This window comes from Anastrepha ludens, chromosome X (genome assembly GCF_028408465.1).
Source record: "Anastrepha ludens isolate Willacy chromosome X, idAnaLude1.1, whole genome shotgun sequence".
Lineage (NCBI taxonomy): Eukaryota > Metazoa > Arthropoda > Insecta > Diptera > Tephritidae > Anastrepha > Anastrepha ludens.
In genome coordinates this window covers 6791637-6814364 of record NC_071503.1, presented here as the reverse complement: position 1 = coordinate 6814364, position 22728 = coordinate 6791637, and the positions used below count along the sequence as shown (strand labels likewise).

The 22728-nt window shown below is 36.6% G+C and overlaps 2 protein-coding genes across 2 annotated transcripts in view; one reads left to right on the top strand and one right to left on the bottom strand.

Moving 5' to 3' along the window:
- Positions 1-15996, bottom strand: part of LOC128869707 (uncharacterized) — a 179993-nt gene extending 163997 nt beyond the window's left edge. Inside the window, exons 1-3 of the mRNA XM_054112314.1 lie at positions 15624-15996; positions 5328-5795; positions 1586-1668 (exon numbers count right to left, since the gene is read on the bottom strand). Coding sequence (XP_053968289.1) covers positions 1586-1668; positions 5328-5795; positions 15624-15996 — 924 coding nt within the window. The remainder of the gene's footprint in view (positions 1-1585; positions 1669-5327; positions 5796-15623) is intronic.
- A 4170-nt stretch (positions 15997-20166) lies between these two features.
- On the top strand, positions 20167-22185 carry LOC128869706 (uncharacterized). The gene is made up of 3 exons (XM_054112313.1): positions 20167-20287; positions 20474-21145; positions 21653-22185. Exons 1-3 carry the CDS (start codon positions 20167-20169, stop codon positions 22183-22185), a joined length of 1326 nt encoding a protein of 441 aa, XP_053968288.1.
- Positions 22186-22728: the final 543 nt, after the last annotated feature.

The following is a 22728-nucleotide window of genomic DNA, read 5'->3' as shown; positions in this document are numbered from 1 at the left end:
AATGATGTTGAACTTATTACGACACAAATTGCAAAAATTTTTAGGACCGGGCGCTAATTCAATACGCCCTTAAGTTCATATCCCTTTCAATTGTTTACTTACTTTTCGATTTTTGACAAGCAAGTATATGCAAATGTATGTAAATACAACTTTCATCTCAATCGCTTGAATTTGACGTACTTAACACTTAACGACACTCAGCCAGGCGGAAGCGGTTGAATGAAATATTACGAATAATCGTATGTGCGTTATAATACGTTCACATATAAGTAGATGATCTACTTTTTCGCGCTTAACTCAAAATCCGTAATTAAAAAGCGCGATTTCCCATACAAAATTTCTCTCCCAAAATCTGAGATTGTAAAATAATCCTAGGTAATAACGATACTTCTCGACATACAACCCTGTGTTTTCTGTGTTATCGATAATTATTACTACGAATGTAAGGAGAAACAGCAAAATAAAAACTAAATGTAATGGATGCCGGCAAAGAAAACAGGTCTGTGAACATAATTCTAATGAATTTTTTGTTAAATATTATTAGTTAGGGATTCATTTTACAGAAAAACGCGTGTGTCCAGAAACGTTTTGTCCTCTTATTATTTATTATATATTAAAATGTAATATTAAATATCCCATACCCATTGCTGCCATAATTTTTTGCAACCTCAGTAAAACGTCGCATACGGATTTCCTCCAACTGTTTATTATTTAGCCAATTGATTGCGCAATTAAATTAGCTATTCCTTCTCCTTGTATTTTCTTCATATCGTTAATAATAATTAAAGAAACCAAAAACACCGAAATACTCCCCTAAAATAATTTCTATGAAGAAAAACCTCTCAAAGCAGTATTGACAGCTGATTGTAAATTTTGCAGGTAATCTGCCATATGTAAACGGGTGGATTTATAGGTGATTAATGCATATGTGAACGTATTATTAAACAAATTTCATAATTAGGATTTTGATGCGGCCACGCAGCATGGGTTCCCGGTCACAGGGACATCTCTGGAAACTACGCCGTGCTTAAACATAAACAATTATGGAAAGGGACTAACTTACTTTTGTTGAATTCTGCTAAAAAAGACGTTCTTAACATTAGATTAGATAAATTTTCATTGGAAAATCAGATGATAGATTAGCCAAAAAATTTAGATGATAAAAAAAAGTCTAACTTACTTATCTATCTTGAAAAATCTGCATTACTTCTCAGTGACATGTATGATAAAAAGAATGGGATAGTCAGAAGAAGGAATAATTTGGAGAGTTTTGAAAATTTTCGCTGCCACTATCACCATATTGGGAAGGAAAAGTTTAACTAAGAAGCTTAAGGAAAGCGAAGAAAGCTCTCTTCAGTGTTTCTACAAAGGATCAGCCGACTTATATTCATGGAAATGTTAACGATCAAATTAAGAGAAAGTTGAGCTGGATCTCACGATACCGATAGCGTTTGCATTGAAACGGTGCTCACAGCCACAAAATCCCTTGCGGAGCTAATCGTACAATAATAAAATAATAATGGGGATAGAAAGCAATAACTCAAAAGTAGAAACCAAACTTCAAAATAAAAATGAAAAGACAAACCTGAATACGTGCCTCGGGTAAACCAATTTTTTCAGCAAGCCTTTCACGTGCAAATACATCTGGATAATGAGTCCGCTCGAATTCTGAAAAATTAATCAAATATTAATACATGTTATTTATTTAATATTTTAAGTCTATGAAGCTGGCAATCAGTTGATATTTATTATACATTTGTATAATGAAGAGCAATAACGTATTTTAAAATCGAAGCTTACAGCAAGAACTAGTATGTTGTATTCTAATTTTTATGGTTTTAGAAAAAGTAAAGACAGAATCACATAATAGGGATTATGTGGCATATGAGGTCTAGAATTTTTGTACAATGTACATAAAGAATTTCAGAGTTGTTCATATTGAATTTTATCGTATTGGTCAAGAGGAAAGTATTTTTTATAAATAGCTCATTGTAATTTTTCAGCCCATTTATTAACATTACTTAAGTCATTGTTGCCGTAGCCGAATGGGTTGGCGCGTGATTACCATTCGGAATTCACAGAGAGATCGTTGGTTCGAATCTCGGTGAAAGCAAAATTAATAAAAACATTTTTCTAATAGCGGTCGCCCCTCGGCAGGCAATGCCAAACCTCCGAGGGTATTTCTGCCATGAAAAAGCTCCTCATAAAAATATCTGCCGTTCGGAGTCGGCATGAAACTGTAGGTCCCTCCATTTGTGGAACAACATCAACACGCACACCACAAATAGGAGGAGGAGCTCGGCCAAGCACCTAACAGAAGTGTACGAGCCAATTATTATTATTATTATTAAGTCATTGTTGAGATTTTTAATGGTTTCGCATATTAATTGAGTCGAATAGACAACTTAGATAACTGGACATCGTCAACATAAACACACATGTGGGATTCGTTTTCCGCCGTTCAAATAAAAAATCGAGTTTACTAGTTTACAATCTTTATTTAATTGTACAAGCAAACGCGTCCGACGAGTCCTGTCTGCCAATCCCACATTCGATCACCCTGATGCTTCATTCGCCTCCAATGAAGGGTTCCACGGCTTCATGTTCTCTGCCACTGTATGCGTTATTCTCGGTCCTTCAATATCGCCGATCTTTTCCGCGATATAATGACCATGATTTCTATTCTCTTTTAACTTGTACGGTCCGAAGAACTTTGGCATGCGCTTAAGTCCGGTGCCATACTGAGTGCGCTTAATGGCGACTAATTCTCCAACCACATACTCGGTTTGTATTTTGCGGTTTTTAATTAAATTTCGAATGCTCTCCTCTTGCATATGGGTTATATTATCTTGCGCTTCTACTCGTGCCTTACTTCTCTCTTCTTCCAGCTCTTCTGTAGCCGATTCTTCCAATAACTTTTCGTTAACGCGTATATCAACACCTGTCAGAAGTTTGAACGGAGAATACTTCCTGCTTCGCGTTGGTGTAGAGTTTATTACTTGCTGTAATCTATCTACGTGTTTATACCATAGCTTTGGATTCTCCATGCATAGCTTCGTCAACATTGGTACGACAATTTTATGAACTCTCTCTACCTGCCCGTTCCCACGCGGAACTCCAGTTGTTAAACAGGGTTTGATTGTAAAGTAATCAGCCTTATTTTTTGTAAGCAGTTTTGTTAAACCTTTTGGCTTATACAACTAATATTCTTTAAAATAGGACCCTTGAGCGTCAATACACCGCTGGTAGCGGTCCTTCCACTGCAGGAAACATTTTTTAAACTCATCCGCCGGAATCGCGTTCAATTCGGCTGTCACAGTTTTTTGGATCGCCTCGATGGAGTCAAAACGCCTCCCCTTCAGCTTTCTTTTCAAGTGCGGGAACAAGAAGAAGTCCGGAGGGGACAGGTCTGGGCAGTAGGGGGGTGAAGAAGCACCGGAACCTCCATCTTGGCCAATGCAGAGGTGTAGAGGAAGGCGGTGTGCGCCGGCGCATTGTCGTGATGAAGAGTCCAATTGTTGACGAGGTCGGGCCGAACCCGGGCGACGTGGTTTTTTAGCCGAAGGAGCACTTCTTTGTAAAATGCCGCGTTTACAGTGCTTCCTGGAGGTACAAACTGTTTAGCTTTACGCAAAATTTGATCGAGTAACGTTGCTCCAACGATCGCTGCATTTTCGCCACTGCAATATCCTAACACATTTTTAAATCAGCTTTCACGCGCGGAGCGATGTTGACTGCACCACTGTTGCCTGCGAACTAGGACCGGTTTCCAGTGGAAGGGGAAGGTCCAGCGATTCGGTTGATCGCTTGGCAGACGCTCCGCGCGGGAAGGCTCATTACTTTTCAATCAAACCCAGTAACTAGATGTTGGATGTTTTCCTTTTTGCAATAATCCTCGAATGCATTTGAAAAAAGACCAGTTTCTTTATCCATCATGATCTTAAGTGGATGTTGAAACGTTGTTGTCTGCCTCTCTAAACGCTCTAAAACTTCATCGCTTCCGGTACTTCTAGTGGGATACAGCCAAACAAATTAGGAAAATGCATCGACAACTACTAGAATATAGTTACATCGCTTTTTTGTTTCTTCCGCAGGTCCTACGTGGTCTAAATGGTATGTTACAAGAGGTCTGTCCTCTTTTCTGATTGGTTTAAGCATCCCTTCTTTCTTCCCAGCTAAAGCCTCTGCAATCAAGCATTCTACGCAACTCTTGACTACTCGCACTACCTTCGGTGCCCGATCGTAAATAAAAAAGTCTTTCTCCATCAAATCTTACGTACTTTTCGCGGCGTTATGCCCTTTTCTATGAATTATCTGGATAACCTCTCGCTCCATCGAAGATGGTACTACCATAAGTTCATTCTCTAAAATCTTCCGTACGGCTGCCAACTTGTCGTCTTTTAGTTGTGCTTCCTGTATCCTATGTCGCAAGGTGTCCGTCATCGTCAAGCAGTGTATGCGTGTCTCATCTGATTTCCTGAACGGTGCTCAATCTCGTATTGATAGTATTGAAGGCACAACGCCCAATGAACGAGGGGTACCTCTGCTCCACAACCATAGTTTTTTTACTTATATATTCTCTGCAACGAACTCCGCCATATTCGAACATGGATGCATCAGTGTGCACTTTTGTCTGCTGTGGTGGATCGAATAGTCTTAGCAACGGAAGATTCGCTAAAGAAATCTTCAATTGTGGAAACGCTGCTATTTGTTCATCCCCGATTCGAAACTTTACATATTGTCCCATGAGATCAGTCAATGGTTTAGCGACCAAAGAATATCTCGTAATGAAACGACAAAAATATCACGTCTGCCCGAAAAAACGTTGCAAACGTTATGAGTTGGAATGGGAAAATCATTTACTGCCTGAGCTATCTCTCGCGATGGTTTTATGGTTGACGTCTCAACAACATAGCCCAAAAACGTAACTCGACTGCTCGAAAATTGACACATCTCCGATTTTATTCGAAGCCCATACAACTCTTCCGTCTCCAACACTCTCTTCAAACTAGTTAACCCTTCCATCACACGCTTTGAGGGAATAGTTATATCGTCCATGTAGGCTATTATTGTATACTCCGAATAAGCGCACCTTACACAGCATTAACGTACCACGTGGAAACCGCTAGAGAATTACTGACGTCAAATGGAAAACTCCGCTACGAAGATCTAAAGTTGAGTAAAAAGTAGCCGATTGAACTCTCTGCAGAATGTTATCGATTAACGGCATCGGAAAGTTGTCACGTTTTATCTTTTCGTTCAAATTTCCTTCTTTGTCACTAGTACTATCGGAGATGCATACTCGGATGTGCTAACCTGAATAATACTGTCGACCAACCACTCATCCACCTGCTTTTCAACTGAACATTGATATACTGGCATTCTTTGATATACTGGCACCTCATCGGACAAGATGATCCTCATTTCGATTGGCGATGGCTTTTTCTTCTCTCTTTTGTAGTTCGTAATCAGGCTAAGCACGCTTTTCTTTTTTGCAGTTGGCAAAGGATCAAGTTCAACCTGCAACTCTTGCAGGACACAGAATGTAGTTTTATGTCCAAACTCCTTTGCGAACTCATCAATGTGATTCGCGTCTTCACTCCGCACACTTTTCACGCCAACTTCCTCATATTTTGGCTTCTGCCCGGGAATTATTTTCTTTTGGAACCTCGCCCCTTCACTGTCAATGACGACGTTTACTTGCATCAGTATATCTTTGCCCAAAATCGCGTCGTACAAAATATCGCGCTCCCTAGCAACGTGGAACTCGATATTGACTTCGACCCCATCCAAATCTATAATCGCAGTGAAACACCTAATAGTTTTTATCATTTTTTCGCCTATGTCATACAACTTTTTAATTATGAGATGTAAATCAACGTATGCGATATTGAGTAAGGTGTCATATCTGACAACACAGATACCGTATCTAACAATGCTGAAAACCTATAACCATTTATCTGCAATTTTCTGAATAGAGACGTATCCTTTAGTGCTGGCATCGCTTAGGGTTCTTCTTTACCGTCGGTAACTACATTTACTCTTTGATTTTTTTCTTCTCTTCCACTCGCGGTATCGTCTGCTTACACTCGAATGCCTTGTGTTCGACTTGACTACATTTAAAACACCGAATCCCCGATTGAGAACATTGCCAGCAAGATTCCCTACTCTTCCACGCTTGAAACACGTCCTATTGCTTTGTGCCCCATTTTTAGTAGCGCCTTTATCTTGCGAAGACTGTGGAATGAATGGTCTGCTGCCTACACTGGGTTGTGACCCTCGACCATTCTCGTAAATACGCAGCTTCTCCTTGAGGTCTTCCAAATTACGAGCTTGATATAGAATCTGCTTATTGGAATGCGTATACGGGATAACAACAGTAAAATATTCGATAATGCTCTCGTCATCCATATTTATCTGGCGGGCAATCTACATCAATGAATATAGATACTCCAATAAAGCTTCATTTACCTGCTTACGCCTATTCTTCAGTATACGATGAATTTAACCTTAACCTTGAATTCCTCCTTAAGGATGGACTTAAACGAGTTCCAATCCTTGACTGCTATCTGACTTCTCACAAATATCTTTACCGCACCCCTAAGAAATAGCTTTTCCTAGACAAACTTCTGCAATTCATTCCAATTGACGACAGCTGCATTATCCTCGAACTCCTGCAACCACAGATTAACGTCAGGTTGCCCGCACCCCAAAAATGACGACAATGTATATTTGATATTGCGAAGACTAAAATAATTCTAAAACAACATTTCTATGTTAACTGACTGATCTATTTCCACAACCCTCATCCGAATCTAAACTCATATCAGCGTCTGAAACTCTAGAATGGCGGAAGTGTTCTAAAAGTGCGTCTTGCAAATCACCTTTCCGGCCCCTAGTCGGTAACCTTAAAGCTTTTTCTTAAGACTGTTCAAATTTAGTTCTATTATTTAGTCTACGTACATGTCGATGTCGTTTACAATATTAGATATAAAATTTATAAGTAAATACTAGTAATATTCAATAAAGCAATATTCAAAATCTATTTAATTTTCTTCTATTCTATTCTATTTCTTATAACTAATTCTTAAATATACTACTTAATAGGTTTTTTCTATATATTTTTTTTTGTGTACAAATTATTTTGATTAGCTTCAAAATATGTTAAATCCCAAATAAGTTAATTAACAATTTATCCAAAAGATTTTAATTCGTTCAAAACGATAACCAATTAAACTTTGAAATTAACTGGCTTATACTACAACATTAATTTATTCAAATAAAATTTGCCACTTTTGTTAAAATTCTGTTCAAAACATCTGCTAATTAGGTTTACAACTCAGGCTTACTTGCCTCTATTTAGTATTTCAATGAATAGTATTTGAATACCTGACCTGACCCCAATTATTGTAATAAACCTCAACTTGTTGACGCTGACTCACCCTTTAAAGCTGCGCGATCCGACCTGCGCCAAACCTCGTTTGATATATTGGTTGCAACCTGATGACACTGGCTTGTCCTTTAAGCTTTTCGATCCGACCTCCGTCGAACCTTGCTTGCTAGCGATAGGTTTCGCTACCTTCTGCCGAACCAACGTGAATGCTTGCTTGCTATTACGTTGACTTCGATTCTGGTCATAAATTTCGTTGCCTTCTATCTTCTATACCTGTATTCCTTATAGTCCAGTAATTTAAGCTTAAATTAGGTAAGAATCTCGGAGTTCGAGATACCCAGCTGTAAGTCTGTAAATAATTGTATATTGACACCCTAAATGTTATCTCAAAACCTACATATGGTAGGGTGTACGCAACTATTAAATTTCAACGTCAAAGGTCACAAAAATCGGGTTTTTACGCTTATTTTGTAAATATCTCATTTCGCATGGGTTTTTTTTGCTATTTGTATTTATTATCAATATTGTAGAATACAAAATTCTCTACAAATTTTTGTTGAAAAAATTTTTTATACAGTGAACCGTTTTCGAGATAGAAGGCGGAAAGCGCGAGTTAATATCTAACATTTATATTCGAGTGAAAGACTATTTTTGTGGCACCAAGCCGTGCATTCTTTATTCATAATCTTAGACTAACTCGTTTACATCAATCTTAGCACTACTTATACCATTGATATGCGTAGGACGTTATCTGTTTAGTAGTAGATTGCTATTAAGGTTATTATTGTTTGTTTTAGTGATAGTGTATTTCTATTGTTATATTGTTTGTCGGTTGCAGTTCGTGGTTAATCATGTTGAGATAAGTCTTGTTGGTTTGGTATTATGCACATTGTTATCATAGAACGTTAAAGTGCATATTGTTGTTTGTCGGTATAGATAATGATAAGTAATCATTGATTATGTATGTATATATGTATATAACTAGTGCTTATACTAACGTCGTTAACTCTCCCCTGCGTTAAAAATGAAATGCCCTCATTTCGAAGGGCTCAGGTTTTGTAGTCGTTGTAACTCGGTTAGATAAGCCAATTCGAACTCTCTTTGCTGTCTAATGTTTAATTGTAGTTGTCGACATGTATATAATTTTATAATTAAGCACGTGACTAAAGCTAATATAATTATGATTATGGTTAAATATAGAGTAAATTTCCAATGATGTTCTTCAATTGGTAAAAATAATTTATACATTTCTTGAATATTAGTAAATTTATAATCTGATTCAGAGTTTAAGATTCTCAGTGCATTAACCTTTTCGTTATAATGAGCATGTATTACATTCTTTATTTCTAGATTATGATTAATATACGTTTCGTTAATAATAGTTGTATTGAAATGGAATTGGATTAAATGTGGGCCATTTATCCTAATTCCGTTCCACGTGTGTTCGTTGCCGATAAGTATATTGCCATTATCTAATATTTGTAAGAGAAAGTTATTTTCTTGAATAATATTACAATGGGTTTTTTTTCGATAACAAAGGGATAGAACAATTATCATTTGGTTATTTTTTATAAATATGTGTTCCTACATAGTTTTTGCATTTTGATTAATTGGTGAAATTCTTATTACGCAAAGCAATTCTATTATAAAGTTGATATTTTCCGTATTTAAAGGCTAGTGGGGTTAAATTGTACATTTTACACTTATTTGTTATTATGGGATATTTATAAATTGTAATTGTAGCATTATTCAAAGTACATATGTGGATATCAGAATACTCTAGTATATTTATTATCGGAATATCATATATTTCTCTTTTTATTACCTGCTGTACGGCTCCAAAATTAAGTGTGCCAGAGAAAAAATTTCCGGGATTTATTTTCCTTTGCTGATTATTACACAGGCCTGCGAAATCTCGCTTTTTTACAGTTTCTACAACCGCTATGGGTGTTTCTTGAAGGTTTTTTTATGCTGAAAACGAGTATGACCTTAAAAATGCTCCAGCACGTCAGGATTTTTGGCAATTTGAGGTTAAGTAGTCAAAAAATGCAGATTTTGGCCATTTAAAAATTTTTTTTTGAGCAAGGTAAATTTTTTTGTAATTTTCCACAACGGCATCGCAAAGTACTACTCTTTAGCTTTAAGGTCCTTTTTTAAAAGTATTTTTTCGATTAATATAAAAAAAGTTATTCTATTTTGAATTGAAGACTTTTAGATATGCAAATTCAACCTTTCTAACTCTCTAACGCTCCTGTAAAGGGCGAATTCAAAATAGTATAACTTTTTTTAAATTAATCGCAAAAATATTTTTAAAAATGGATTTTAAAGCTGAAGACTAGTACTTTGCGATGCCGTTGTGCAAAATTAAAAAAAGAAACTTTACCTTGCTAAAAAAAAATTTTTAAAAATGGCCAAAATCTGCATTTTTTCACTATTTAACCTCAAATTGCCAAAAATTATGACGTGCTGGAGCATTTTCAAGGTAATATTCGTTTTTAGCATAAAAAAACCTTCAGGAAACACCCATAGCCGTTTTAGAAACTGTACCTCGCAGGATTGTGAAATATATTATATCCGATACATTTTGGTACATAAACTTTATTTTTACTTAATTGTAAAATGTGAAAAATTGATGGGTGATATAACTTTTTAATAATTTTTTTCGTAATCAGGACACCAAATTACAAAGTAATTAGTTCGCCGTAGCCGAATGGGTTGGTGCGTTACTACCATTCGGAATCCACAGAGAGGTCGTTGGTTCGAATCTCGGTGAAAGCAAAATTAATAAAAACATTTTTTTAATAGCGGTCGCCCCCCGGCAGGCAATGCCAAACCTCCGAGTGTATTTCTGCCATGAAAAAGCTCCTCATAAAAATACAAAAAATATCTGCCGTTCGGAGTCGGCTTGAAACTGTAGGTCCCTCCATTTGTGGAACAACATCAAGACGCACACCACAAATAGGAGGAGGAGCTCGGCCAAACACCTAACAGAAGTGTACACGCCAATTATTTATTTTATTTTATTTTTTTAGTTAAAATTATCGAAAAAGTTTTTTGGTTGTTGGCCTGTGTTATTCTCAATAAGCTGGTTCAGTCCTGTTTCAATTTCAACAAGATCATCGTGGTCTGGTATTCCTGTTACAAATTTTAACGCAGAACCTAAAAAATTAAGGGCACGTTTGGCACGATACTCGGATGGTATTAATTGACACTTCAGAGTTTCTATTTTATCAATTAGTATATTTTCTTCCCCGTTTTGACTTGGTTCATACTTAGTTCGCACTATTCTTTCATATGGTTCTAATATTATATATAAGTTCGATACGTGGTAAAGAAAGGATGAACTCTTATAGGTATACACAGCAGAGAACGTTAATGAATAGAGAAGTCTTAATGACTGGAAAGTGTTCATTTTCGAGGGGTACTCGTCTCGCGAAGACAATTTCACCACAGACACATTTTTCAACAAAAATTAACAGTAAGGGGCTGAATTATGTAAATTTAGCAGCAGTCGATAAGGATTTGTTGGTGATTAGAAGCAAAGAATGCTAGGTAGCTTTTTAATATGACCTATATATTTGAAATTTCTCCAAATCATCCAAATTATGTACATATGTTATGTCTGTCTGTCTGGTGTCTGTAAAACTTTGTTGAATCCCTTCCAACTGAATCAAAATCCTCTATAGCAAACGCTTCATTACCAGGCGCACAGGAAGATGGCATATGCAAATGTAAATTTGTGAATTTATATACATTTGTGAATTTATATACATTTGCGCATATGTATATGCTGTGTGTATGTATGCTCACCAGCCACAGCACAAGATAAAACGGTAAAACTTCTCAAGAAATCCAGCGCGCATTCATAGGCGCAGCGCACATTCATTGGCACAGCATTGTATGTACAGTAAGCGTGAAATGTTTACAGGCATCTTCAAATGCTCTGATTTCAGAGTAAGTTTCTAACTGCAGATATATGCATATGTTTTGTGCACTTTATATCAATTGAAAAACTACATACGTAAAGTAATCTACTAATTAACTATTTGCCTACTATCAGTTAACATAAAATAATTGTTTCCAAATTTATCTTAGTATTAAAATGTCCGAATCAGACCTTTTTTTTTAAGCTACTTGTTTTCTTCTGCAACTTACTGTATGCTCATGCGCGCACTTGACGCACAGCAGCTGCGGCTGTCGAGCATTTAGAAAGACATATTTACATACATATATTTTTGCATACATATGTACGATGCCGCGGGCACTCGACTTGACAAAAATTGAAGATTTATCAAATATTGGCAAATAATTCTACGCGATATATTCCAATATTGACTATTTTCGAATTGTCGAGAAAATTGGCATATGGGCGGCTCGTTTTATGAATGAAAGTTCTTGCTCTTAGAACTATGAGCTCGAATTTATCAATGAATTTTTTGAAGATGAGTTTTTGTTGCACAGTACAATAGTTGAAACTGTTCGGCGCCGCCGCGACTGTTCAGCGCTATGGCAACTAGAATGATGGCCGCTACGCCTGCGTCTATGACTGCATTTTGTTCTTGTAGTCGCTAGGCATAGAATTTTAGCTTTGAACGACATACGCATTTTGAGGAATAAAGCGAATGCCCTGTGTGTGCGGTTGTATGTACATGCAAATGTGTATATTAATAAGCATTGTCTTGCTTGAATTCAATATTTATATTTGCATATGCCATCTTCCTGTGTGCCTGGTAATGAAGCGTTTTGTATACAGAATTTTTTGATTTGATCAATTGAACGTACATATATATATATATAGTTAGGGCATCAAGTGTGCATATACGCACATGCACATATGTACGTCGATGCATATGCAGAAGAAGTTGTTTTAGCATTTGCAGGAATTCGATCATTCGAATATTTACACCCTAATTATTGCATGAAATATGATAAGGCGATGCTCGTGAGGTAGGTCATGTTGCTTCAGTGCATACATATGCGTGCAACACTATTTATTAAAGATGCAATAGAACTTAGTTGTCCCATATATGCAAATACGTTTCTTTGAAGTTTTCCTTTATTTATTTTAAACTTTTATACTATCTAGAAAATGCATACATACAAATTTATGTATATTATTATTCCCTGTAATAAAATGTAAATTGAAAAAAAATTGTTTTGCCAAAGGAACAAATAAATGCATGTTCAAATGTAAATACCTATGTATGTCGATATACCAAAACACTTGTATGCTATGAATTAATTTCGACTCAAAAAATTAGTAAAAATTTTCATCAAATTTGTTTAGTTTTAAATTTACTAATAAAACGCACATACCAAAATGTGAGAGGTCGTTTTATAATGTATTTTTTTAAATTAAATCAAAATATTAAAGTTACTTTGATTTGATTTGGCGCATATAATAAATTCAATCATTTTTTCTTCATCACCTTTGTTTGAAAATACAAATTGAATAAATTTTCGTTTACCAAGGGAACATAAAAATGCACAAGCAAATGCCTTGCAAAATGCCGTCGGCATTCGTCAATTTGATTTCATACAGAAACCAAAAACTGAGCAGAACCAATGTACTTGTACATAATTCACTGTAATCAGCCCTGTTAAGAACTTCCCCGCTGTCGAGTTAAGCGAGGTGAAATAGTGTTCGCGGTTTCACTTCATTTTTGACAATTCACACTATTCGTAGCTCGTGAGAATTCTCTATATTTAACGTTCTCTGTACACAGTATCTACTTCAGTAGGTACATATTTTTTACCAGTCAAATCTGTTATTTTATCGCAAAATTCGTAAGTGACTATCACTAAAATTTGGAAGCCGATTCGTTGCATGGTGTGCTATTTTTTCGAATGCTGTCATTATGTATAATTTTCCCCCTCACTGTTAGGATTGTGGCCCCACGATCTTCTTTTACCTAATGTTTATTGTACTTGGTTGCAAGCTTATTACGCCGATCCATTCTGCTATAAATTATGTCGCCTGGTTTGTATATTATGGCCTGTCTCCCTTTATTGTGATGCCTGAGTAGTTTCTTCTGTTTATCCTCAAGTATGTCCTTGATATCAGGATATTTTTCGTGGTTGTAAAATACGTCCTCGGGCTTATGTCCTGTTGAGGAATGGATTGGTCTATTGTACTGGCGAACTGCGTTGAATAATTCGTCGCCGGGAGCTGTATTATTTTCTGCGGCTAAACTTTAGCAGAGCTCAATTAGAGTACAGTGTATCCGTTCAACTTGGGCGTTTGAGGTCGAATGATGTAAAGGCGTAACGCAGTGCATTATTTGTAGCCGGGTGTACAAGAATTCTGCTATGTTTCCGATAAATACATTTTCGTTATCAGTCATGAAATATTTGGCATTTGGGTAGACTTGTGTAAGTACTTCTTCAATGTATTCGTGACAGTTTATCTCTGTGTCTAGTTTTCGTAAGAAGCAATATTTGGAATATCTGTCTGTGGAGCTAAGTTACTGTTTGTTATTAATATGGAAAACATCCATCTGTATGTATTCTCCTACTTGTGTTGGTATTGGAGTTTTTCCTATCGGTTGTTTATTTGTTTGTCTTTCGTATTTGTGCTGTAAACAAATTTCACAGCCTATGACTAATTTCCGGCACATTTCCTTAATATTGGGCCAGTAATGGGTCAACAATATTTCTTGTGACAATTTCTCTTCTTTCGTTTAAAGAAGTTACGTCATTTAACTTATTTTGGGCTAGCACCAGGTTATAATTTGGGAAGGCGGAGATAATTTCTTGTTTTAGGTGAAACAGTATTTCTTCATTTACCTTTATCGCGTTAGTAACTTTTGGATTAACTACATTTTTAAGTTTAAAAATATGAAATATTGTGCGTCTAAATTGACCAGGAAATATTGTTTCATTGAGGACTTCATTCCTTTCATTATCTTGTAAAATAGTTATTTGATTTCTGAAAGAGTTAAGTGGTTGCTTCACTTTTTTCAGAGTTTCAACAGGAGAACTTTGTTGTGAAGGATCGGAACAATTTGTTGTATTATTGATTTGCTGACGCGAAAGCGCATCTGCAACGACATTCTGGTGACCCGGTTTATAAACAAGTTTGGCACCATATTCTTCAATTAGATTTTTCCAACGCTTTAATTTCGCATTCGAATTTTTTTCAGAAATCGAAAATATTAGGGATTGGTGGTCCGTGTAAATTGTCAAATTTGCTACACCATATAAATAATTTCTAAGTTTTTGTAAGGACCAAACGATTGCTTGTAGTTCTTTCTCATTAGTACTATAGTTTTGTCCTGTTTCATTTAGTGTGCGTGAAATGAATGCGATCGGGTGGCGATTTTGTGACAAAACTGCCCCGATAGCAAAATTGCTAGCATCGGTTGTTAAACTGAATGGTTTAGAAAAATCGGGTTCAAAAGTTCAACTTGCTCTTGTAAAGAGTTTTTTATTTATTCCAAGGCTTCTTCTGCTGCTACATCTAATTGTATCGGTACTTTACCACTTTGATTTTTTGTCACCATTACTAATTCTCCTTTCAAATGAATCGTTAAAGGTTTTGTGATTTTGGCAAAATCCTTTATAAACTTCCTGTAGGAACTAGCGAGTCCTAAGAAAGATATCAATTCTTTCAAATTTTTCGGTTGTGGGTAGTTCTTTATAGTTTCGACTTTTTTTGGGTCTACAGTAATTCTATTATGTTTTATAATATGTCCAAGGTATTCAACTGAATCCTGGAAAAAATGTGACTTTTCGTCAGAAATTTTCATGTTGGCATTGTGAAGGGCATTAATTATGGTTCGGATGTGTTCCATATGTTCTTCTACAGTAGATGAATAAATTAACACATCATCGACATAAACATATGCGAACTTTCCAATGTATTCTCTTAGTATGTCGTCAAGACATCGTTGAAAGATTGAGGGTGCATTCTTTAATCCGAATGGCATCCTTATAAATTCATACTTCGCGCCGTTGACAGAGAATGCAGTCTTTTCTCGATCAGGTTCTTTAATTAATATCTGATGAGAGCCTGATTCTAAATCTATTGTGGAAAAAATTTTTGATTTTCCGAGGTTTTGTATTGTCATATTAACATCTGGAATTGGATATCTGTCCATAACCGTATGAGTATTTGTCTTTTGGAAATCAACAACCATTCTTCGCTTGGGCTTCCCTTGGTCATCGGTGCCCTTTTTTGGAACAGTCCATATAGGTGAATTATATGGGCTTTTGCTTGGTTGTATTATACCGTCATTTAAAAGTTTCTCAATTTCTTTCTTGACAAAGTCGTGATCGGACATGAGATATGGATATTGTTTTGTCCATATGGGGTCTTCCGATTCAGTCTTGATAGTTGCTTGTATTGTGGTTGTAAAGGGCAATTTCCCATTAGTATTATTATTTCTATTCATTAGCTCTTCCACCTGATCTTTAAATTTGTCATTATTTATTGTATAATTAATCTTTGGTTTTACTCCTAAGGTCTTCTTTTTTTGATACTTCAAACTATAGTCAAATAAACTAATTTCTGCCTTTATTTGGCGTAATCCCTGTTCTCCGAGTATCATGTCAAAGGCATTTAATTCCTTAATTTCATAGAATGTTAAATGATGCCCGTACATCGTTATTATTTTTTTAGAATTTATAATTGAGTAGGCATGCAAGGTTTTGGTTTTAAATGGTTTCAATTTAATTGATTTCCCTATATTACAATTTATATTTATGTAATTCTTAGTAGAGCCTGTGTCGATTAATAAGGTAACGGGTATGCCGGTTAAGCCGCCTTTTGTTCGTAAGCAAGGCAACCCATTTACTCGCCTAAAAAAGTACTGCCTGTTTCACATTGTTCCTCGTAATTTGATACATCTACTGACTCTAGATCTTCTCTATTTAATTGATTTATTCTTTGGAACTTCCTATGTGGCAGGGAAGTCGCATTATTGTAGTTAGATGTCCTATCTCTCTTATATGCATTGTTTGGTTTAAAATGATTTCGTTATTGTACCTGGTTGTCTGCATATACTGCCTGGAGTGATCTCCATTGGGATAGGCGTGGGTTGTTGTTGTTGTGGTGGTTGTTGTTGTTGTTGCTGTTGCTGATAAAAATTTCTTGGTTGGTAGTTGTTCCACTGTATCCTTAAGTTCGGCTTGTACTCCCTCTCTTCTTTATGTGGTTGTGAGTAGTTATGCCGATTCTGGTTCGAATATTGTTGGCGTTGATTTAGAGGCCCGAGCTGCGTCTCAAACTCCTCGTTAACGTTGTCGTGGGAAATGGTACAGGCTGTTGCATATGCTGATTCCAATTCCCTGGGTTATGGCTGTACAATGTACCGCTGGTATATTTGGAGTTTAACCCAAGAATAAATGTTCTTACTGCCTCCCGATTAGCGTATGCTTTCATTTTTTCGCTATTGGCATCACTAGACATCTCAATTTTTGTTAAGGGCCTTAGAAACCTCACTGTGAAATTCTGTAAGAGTTTTTCTACCTTGCGTGATTTTCTTCATTTCATCAGGAGCCCACCATATAGTGGGCGTTGGTCCGCATACGTATAGTCCAATCTGTTTATGATTGAATAAAAATTCAATTTGGTGTTGTGGTTTGTAAGGATATTAGCAGCTGGTCCTGTGATTTTTGTTCGCATTATTCCCAGCGCGCTATAATATTTTGGATGATTCTGGAAGATCTTTATGGCTGCCATGAAGGTCCTGACTTGTGATCTCCATGATCGGTATTGTTCTTTATCTCCGTCAAATTTTGGTAGAGATTTGAATAGCTCAAGGTCGATATCCTCAGGGTCAGTGATGTTTAGTTTTACTTCATCATATAAAACTAATTCTTGCGGAGCATTTTGTTGTTCTAGCATAGCTATTCTCCCCGTGAAGTCTGTTATTTGTTGGTGCATCTGGTCCTTCAGCATAGTAATTTGGGCAGTTAGTTGGGCCATTTGTTGTTCCATTGTAATTTAACTTAGCTTTCTGAGAGCGTCGTGAGTTTTATGCTTGTTTGCTAACCGGCTTCCGTAAGGTATCCAGTTTCTTGTAACTTCTCTTTTTTCTAAATTTTTTAGAAACTTTTTTCTTATTGATTATTTATATACTTTTTTCAAATACATAGTGTTGGACGTCTTATGTCCCGTGGAATTTATTTTTCTAATCCTTTTATATTTAGGTATAGAAATGGCTTAAAGGCGGTTGAGCCACCAGTTAATATCTAACATTTATATTCGAGTTAAAGACTATTTTTGGGACACTAAGACGTGCATTCTTTATTCATAATCTTAGACTAACTCGTTTACATCAATCTTAGCACTACTTATACCATTGATATGCGTAGGACGTTATCTGTTTAGTAGTAGATAGCTATTAAGGTTATTATTGTTTGTTTTAGTGATAGTATATTTCTATTGTTATATTGTTTGTCGGTTGCAGTTCGTGGTAAAGAAGATAATGATGAGTAATCATTGATTATGTATGACAAATGGCAACCCTGCGACAAGGAGCAGAAGTCACAGGAGTGAACAAGCGAGTAGGCAGTAGTTGTGAAGCAGCCGTAAAGCGAAGACGTTCATTTCGACATAAATACAAATACTGTAAACTATAAATTTTATAATTACTGATTCTTCATTTTTACCTAAATACAAATACTATAAACTACAAATTTGACAATTACTTATTGTTCATTTTTACATGGGGGCTCAACCTCTGAACAAAATACTGGGAAAAAGTCGAAGCATGAGAATGTTCGAGAATGCCTATATGTAGATCAAGCAAAAAGAAGTGTAAAGCAGCAACAGAAGTTCAGTTAGAAGTCGAAGAGAAAAAAATAGAACCGAAACCGGTAGAAGTTCAGTTGGAAGTTGAAAAAAGTGGGAAGCCGCAAGCAACAAAGAAAAGTCAAGAAGAAGGGGAAGAAGACGATTCGAAGCTAGAGTCAGCAGCAAAAATTTCAGTGGAAGTTGAGAAAATTAGATTAAAGTTGATTGAGTCTGAAGATTTTAACGTGAACAATATGCAGTCAACATCAAGTGTATGCAGTAATTCGGCGAATTCAGTTGAATTTCTCGAAATGTTAAGAATTCTAGAAGCCAATAGGAGCGTAACAGTCGAACAATTTGCAAAAATTATACCAGATTATGACGGTATAACAGTTCCAATCAGAACGTGGCTGGAGAATTTCAACGAAAATGCGTCTGCGTACGATTTAACGGAAAAACATAAGTATGTGAATGCAAGAAATAAGATGAGAGGAACAGCCAAATTGTTCCTCGAAACGGTCAGCGTCTCAAACTATGAAGCTTTATGTGAAGCACTAGTCGAAGAGTTTGACGTGATACTTAGCAGTGCCGACGTTCATCAGAAGTTGATACAACGGAAAAAGAGAAATGAAGAGAATTTTCACGAGTACGTACTTCAAATGAGGAAGCTAGCAGCGCTAGGAACGGTGGAAGATGAATCAGTCATTCGATATATCGTGGATGGTCTAAAGGTACGTGACGACTTGAAATACCCTTTATATAGCGCCAAAACTTTTAAAGAGCTGCGAGATCGTTTCGAAGTTATACAGCAGATGAGCGGCAATCAAGTCAACAACCTGGTAGAGCAAAAGCAAAACTACGCGAAGCCAGCGCAGAAGGGCAGAGACGGCGGCAGCGAACTGCGTGGAGTTTCGAAACAACACTGTTTCAACTGCGGGTCAACTTCACACGTACGGTCACAATGCGAAGCAGAGACAAAATGTTTCAAGTGCAATGGTAGTGGGCACATTGCAAAAAATTGTGACAAATCGAACCGGAAGAGGACAGTAAGCATAATAACGAATGACAAGAGAAACAAGAGAATGCAGATCAACAACAAATATTTTTCATGTCTGATTGATACTGGCGCAGATGTATCGCTGATGCAGCAAACTGTGTATGAGAAACATTTTAGCAATTTGGAGTTGAGTAAAAGTTCGGCGAAATTGTATGGTTGGGAAATGTAACAACTGCGGTTAAAGGTGCACTCAAAGCAGAAGTTTTGGTGGATAAGATAAAATCCGATCATACATTCCTTGTTTTAGCTGACAGCAAAATAAGTTGCTAGGTGATTGTGGGCTACGATTTCATTCAGCAGTTCCAATTGGGATTTAATTCCGATGGGTATTTTTTTTCTGAAAAAATTGATCAGAAACACGATGGGACATTTCAGTGTGTATACAATGTTGTAGAATCGGGGCACGAAATTGACGTTGCACCACAGTACAGAGAAGTTGTAATGAAATTAATCAATAATTATAAACCGGTTGCTAACCCTGCTGTACACCCTATTCAATTAAGAATTGTAACAAAGGGAAATCTACTAAACTTTAATGAGAGTCCAACTCGAATGTCTGGAGCAGAGCGTGGCATTGTTAAAAAGCAAATTGAGGAATGGTTAGAAAAGGGTATAGTGCGTGAATCCACTGCAAATATAGGTAGCAAAGTCGTCCTAGCAAAAAAGAAAGATGGCAGTTATCGTGTTTGCATAGACTATAGGAAACTGAATGCCAATGTTTTAAAAGACCGATTCCCTGTACCGATTATTGACGAGGTTTTAGAGAAAATGCAGTCAGCTAGATTTTTTTCAGTGATGGACCTGAAAAATGGTTTTTTCCACGTCCCTATCGAAGAAAGTAGCCAAAAGTTCACGGCATTCGTTACGAAAGAGGGTTTATATGAATTTACTAGGGCACCATTTGGTTTCTGCAACTCACCGGCGGTGTTCGTTCGGTACGTTATGTATATTTTTCAGCAGCTTATAATCGAGGGAATAATGGAAATGTATGTAGACGACATAGTAGTTTTTGGTCAAACAAGCGATGAATGCCTTACAAATGTGCGAAAAGTGTTGCAAACAGCAGAACCTTACGGCTTGCAAATTAAATGGGCTAAGTGTAAGTTCTTAAGAGATAAAATTAGCTTCTTGGGGCACGAAATTCAGAATGGCAACATATGGCCAGGTAAAGATAAAATAAAAACTGTTAAAAATTTTCCTATGCCGAAAAATATTAGAGGAGTTCAAGCGTTTTTAGGATTAACTGGATATTTTAGAAAGTTTGTACAAAATTATGCAACTAAAGCTAGGCCACTAACGCAGTTATTGAAAAAAGATGCAGCATTTGTAATGGGCGTCACAGAACAGCAAGCAGTACAGAAGTTGAAGGCAGCACTTACTCAAGACCCCGTTTTAAAGATTTTCAAACAAAACGGAAAAACTCAACTTCATGTCGATGCATCAAAGCATGGCTTTGGGGCAACATTGGTGCAGCAGCATGAGAGCAAGTGGCATCCGGTGTTTTACTGGAGCCGAAAGACGTCACCACAAGAAGAAAAACTTCACAGCTACTTTCTGGAAGTGAAGGCAGCATATCTAGCGACGAAACGTCTTCGTCATTATTTGATGGGTATACGGTTCGACTTAATAACAGATTGCGCAGCGTTTAAGCAGACAGCTGCCAAAAAAGATGTGCCACGTGAAGTATTTCAGTGGCTCATGTACTTACAAGATTTTGATTTTAATATTGAGCATCGTTCAGCAGATAGAATGAAACACGTAGATACCTTAAGCCGCTATCCGGTTATGGTAATCGAGTCACACATAAAAGCAAAAATTCGTAAAGCGCAGCAAAATGATGAACATCTGAAGGCAGTAACTGTAGTTCTCGAACAGAAACCTTACGCTGACTATGTTTTGAAAAACGGAGTTTTATTTAAACAATTAAAGGGCCTAGAACTGCTCGTTGCACCACGAAGTATGGAAAAGGAAATTATAAGAAATGTTCATAACTTCGGCCATTTCAGCACACAAACAACGATTCACGTAATTCAACAAGATTATTTTATACCGCATCTCGCAAAAAATGGAAAGCAAGAGGACTTCCTGCATTGTATTGACAAGGGTGACTCTCCACTATCTACTATCCATATAGACCATTTGGGAATTTTAGATCCTACGGCGAAGAATTATAAGTATATTTTTGCGATTGTTGATGGATTTTCGAAATTTGTTTGGATATTTCCGACCAAGTCAACGGACGCAGAGGAAGCAGTAAAGCATTTAAAAACATGGACTACAACATTTGGGAATCCGCAACGAATTGTGGGCGACAGAGGATCAGCTTTTTTATCAAATTTATTTAAAGATTTCTGCAAGGAAAATAAAATCGAGCATATTGCAATAACAACGGGTGTCCCGAGAGGCAACGGACAAATTGAACGCGTCAATAGGGTTATACTTTCTATGTTGGCAAAATTGTCAGCTAATAATTCAGCCAAATGGTATAATTATACAGCGATGGTGCAAAAAGCGATTAACGCACATGTTCATACAACAATAAAATTTACACCTTACGAAATTATGTTTGGTGTAAAAATGAGAAACGAAATGTCTGCCGATATAATTAAGTTGCTCCAAGATGAAATGTTGGTCGCATTCCAAGGGGATCGCAACAAACTAAGAGAGGAGGCTCGAATCAATATCCAAGCCGCCCAAGAAGTGTATAAACGAAATTTCGACAGGAGGCGTAAAAGTAGTCAGGGATATCAAAAGGCGGATTTGGTGGCGATAAAAGTAACACAGTTTTCCGATAAAAAGTTGGGGAACGAGTTCATCGGGCCTAATAGCGTGGTCAAAGATAAAGGTAATGGGCGGTACGAGGTTGAAAAAGCAGCCGATTTCGCTGGGCCGCACCTTACTTCTACTAGCGTCGACAATATGAAGCTTTGGGCGCCTTATGCAGCTGAGAACGACGGGTCATCTGGGACAGATGACGAACAGGATGACCGAATGTGACAAATGGCAACCCTGCGACAAGGAGCAGAAGTCACAGGAGTGAACAAGCGAGTAGGCAGTAGTTGTGAAGCAGCCGTAAAGCGAAGACGTTCATTTCGACATAAATACAAATACTGTAAACTATAAATTTTATAATTACTGATTCTTCATTTTTACCTAAATACAAATACTATAAACTACAAATTTGACAATTACTTATTGTTCATTTTTACATATATGTATGTAACTAGTGCTTATACTAACGTCGTTAACTCGCGTGGTTACTGGATCACTTCAGGTCAACCGGTGCCTCCGGTCGAAAACGCGCCATATAGGTATAGTTGATGAACTATCGGCAAATCAATAATTATAAATATTTGTCAATTTTTATTAACTATTATATTATATTTTTGGTTTTCTTATACATTATATCTATATATATTCAATAATACTTATAACCGTTTCCTAAAATTAAAAAATAATTAAGGGAAAAACTTAAATCATAATAAAATTATATTCCCATTTACACTAATGACATCTTAAATAGAAAATAATTAAGTGCAT